Genomic DNA, 1,066 nt, shown 5'->3' on the forward strand with positions numbered 1-1,066 from the left:
TAGAAAACTTTGAATCAATCTGACTGGATGATCTGATGTGAACTGGAGCTATAGAAATAGACTGAATAGAATTAAACTGGTTTCTGTGGGTTTGTTCCTGCAGAGTGGAGGACTGTGGAGAACAGAGGCTGCAGGCGGGTCTGAAGAAATGTAAGGAGTGTTTGATTGAGGACGTTCTCCTCTGAGCGTCTCTGATGAATCAACCACATGGTTTCCTTCTGTCTGTCTTTAGATGCTTGTCAGCTGGAACTGGATCCGAATACGGCGCACAGGAACCTCCAGCTGTCTGACGACAACAAGAAGGTGACGGTGGTGATGGAGGAGCAGCCATACCCGGATCACCCAGAGCGCTTCGACCACTGCTGCTGGCAGCTGCTCTGCAAAAATGGTCTGACTGGGCGGAGCTACTGGGAGGTGAAGAGGGAGGGGCCCGTCATCATGGCCGTCAGCTATAAACGGCTGAGCAGGAAGGGGCCCACGGCCGACTGCAGGCTGGGCTGGAACGACCAGTGCTGGAGTCTGGTCTGCTCCGACCGGCAGTACTCCTTCTGGCACAACAGGAAGGAGACGGTCTACACGCCGCAGTACGCCTCCCTGCTGTCCCTCAGGGTGGGGGTCTATGTGGACGTCCCCGCTGGGATCATTTCTTTCTACGCCGTCTCCGCCAATGAAATGTTCCACCTCCACACCTTCAAGACCTCCTTCACTGCCCCCCTCTACCCGGCTTTCGGCTTCGGCTTCGGATGTTGGTCCTACAACTCGTCCGTGTCTCTGTGTCAGGTTTAGCCCCGCCCACCGGCCGAGGAAGACGTTTGTCCCACAGATCTCCTACTTTCTGATTGATTTTGTAAAAGCGTTTTGTCCCTTTGTGAGTTTTCTCAGTGGAAAAGTTCATTTAGTTCAGTTAAGTTTAAAGATAAATTAATGTGGGTGGAGGGAAGGAGGTGGGGGGGTTACGTTGAGCTGAAATAAAACCGTTTTTGTATCTAATGATCTCTAAAATTTTACAAGAAGTTAATATTTCTCTAGAATGACCCTTTTAGTCTCTGGACAAAAGTTCTTTTCT

The 1,066-nt window shown here is 50.8% G+C and overlaps 1 protein-coding gene across 1 annotated transcript in view; it reads left to right on the plus strand.

The window, feature by feature from the left end:
- The window catches only part of LOC107104974 (NACHT, LRR and PYD domains-containing protein 3-like), a 9,123-nt gene extending 8,079 nt beyond the window's left edge, over positions 1 to 1,044 (plus strand). The window contains exons 7-8 of the mRNA XM_015405091.1: positions 104 to 150; positions 233 to 1,044. Of these exons, the coding sequence (XP_015260577.1) occupies positions 104 to 150; positions 233 to 786 (601 nt within the window). The 3' untranslated portion in view covers positions 787 to 1,044. The remainder of the gene's footprint in view (positions 1 to 103; positions 151 to 232) is intronic.
- Positions 1,045 to 1,066: the final 22 nt, after the last annotated feature.

The sequence above is a fragment of the Cyprinodon variegatus genome, unplaced genomic scaffold (genome assembly GCF_000732505.1).
Source record: "Cyprinodon variegatus isolate N-32 unplaced genomic scaffold, C_variegatus-1.0 Scaffold1982, whole genome shotgun sequence".
Taxonomy (NCBI): Eukaryota; Metazoa; Chordata; class Actinopteri; order Cyprinodontiformes; family Cyprinodontidae; genus Cyprinodon; species Cyprinodon variegatus.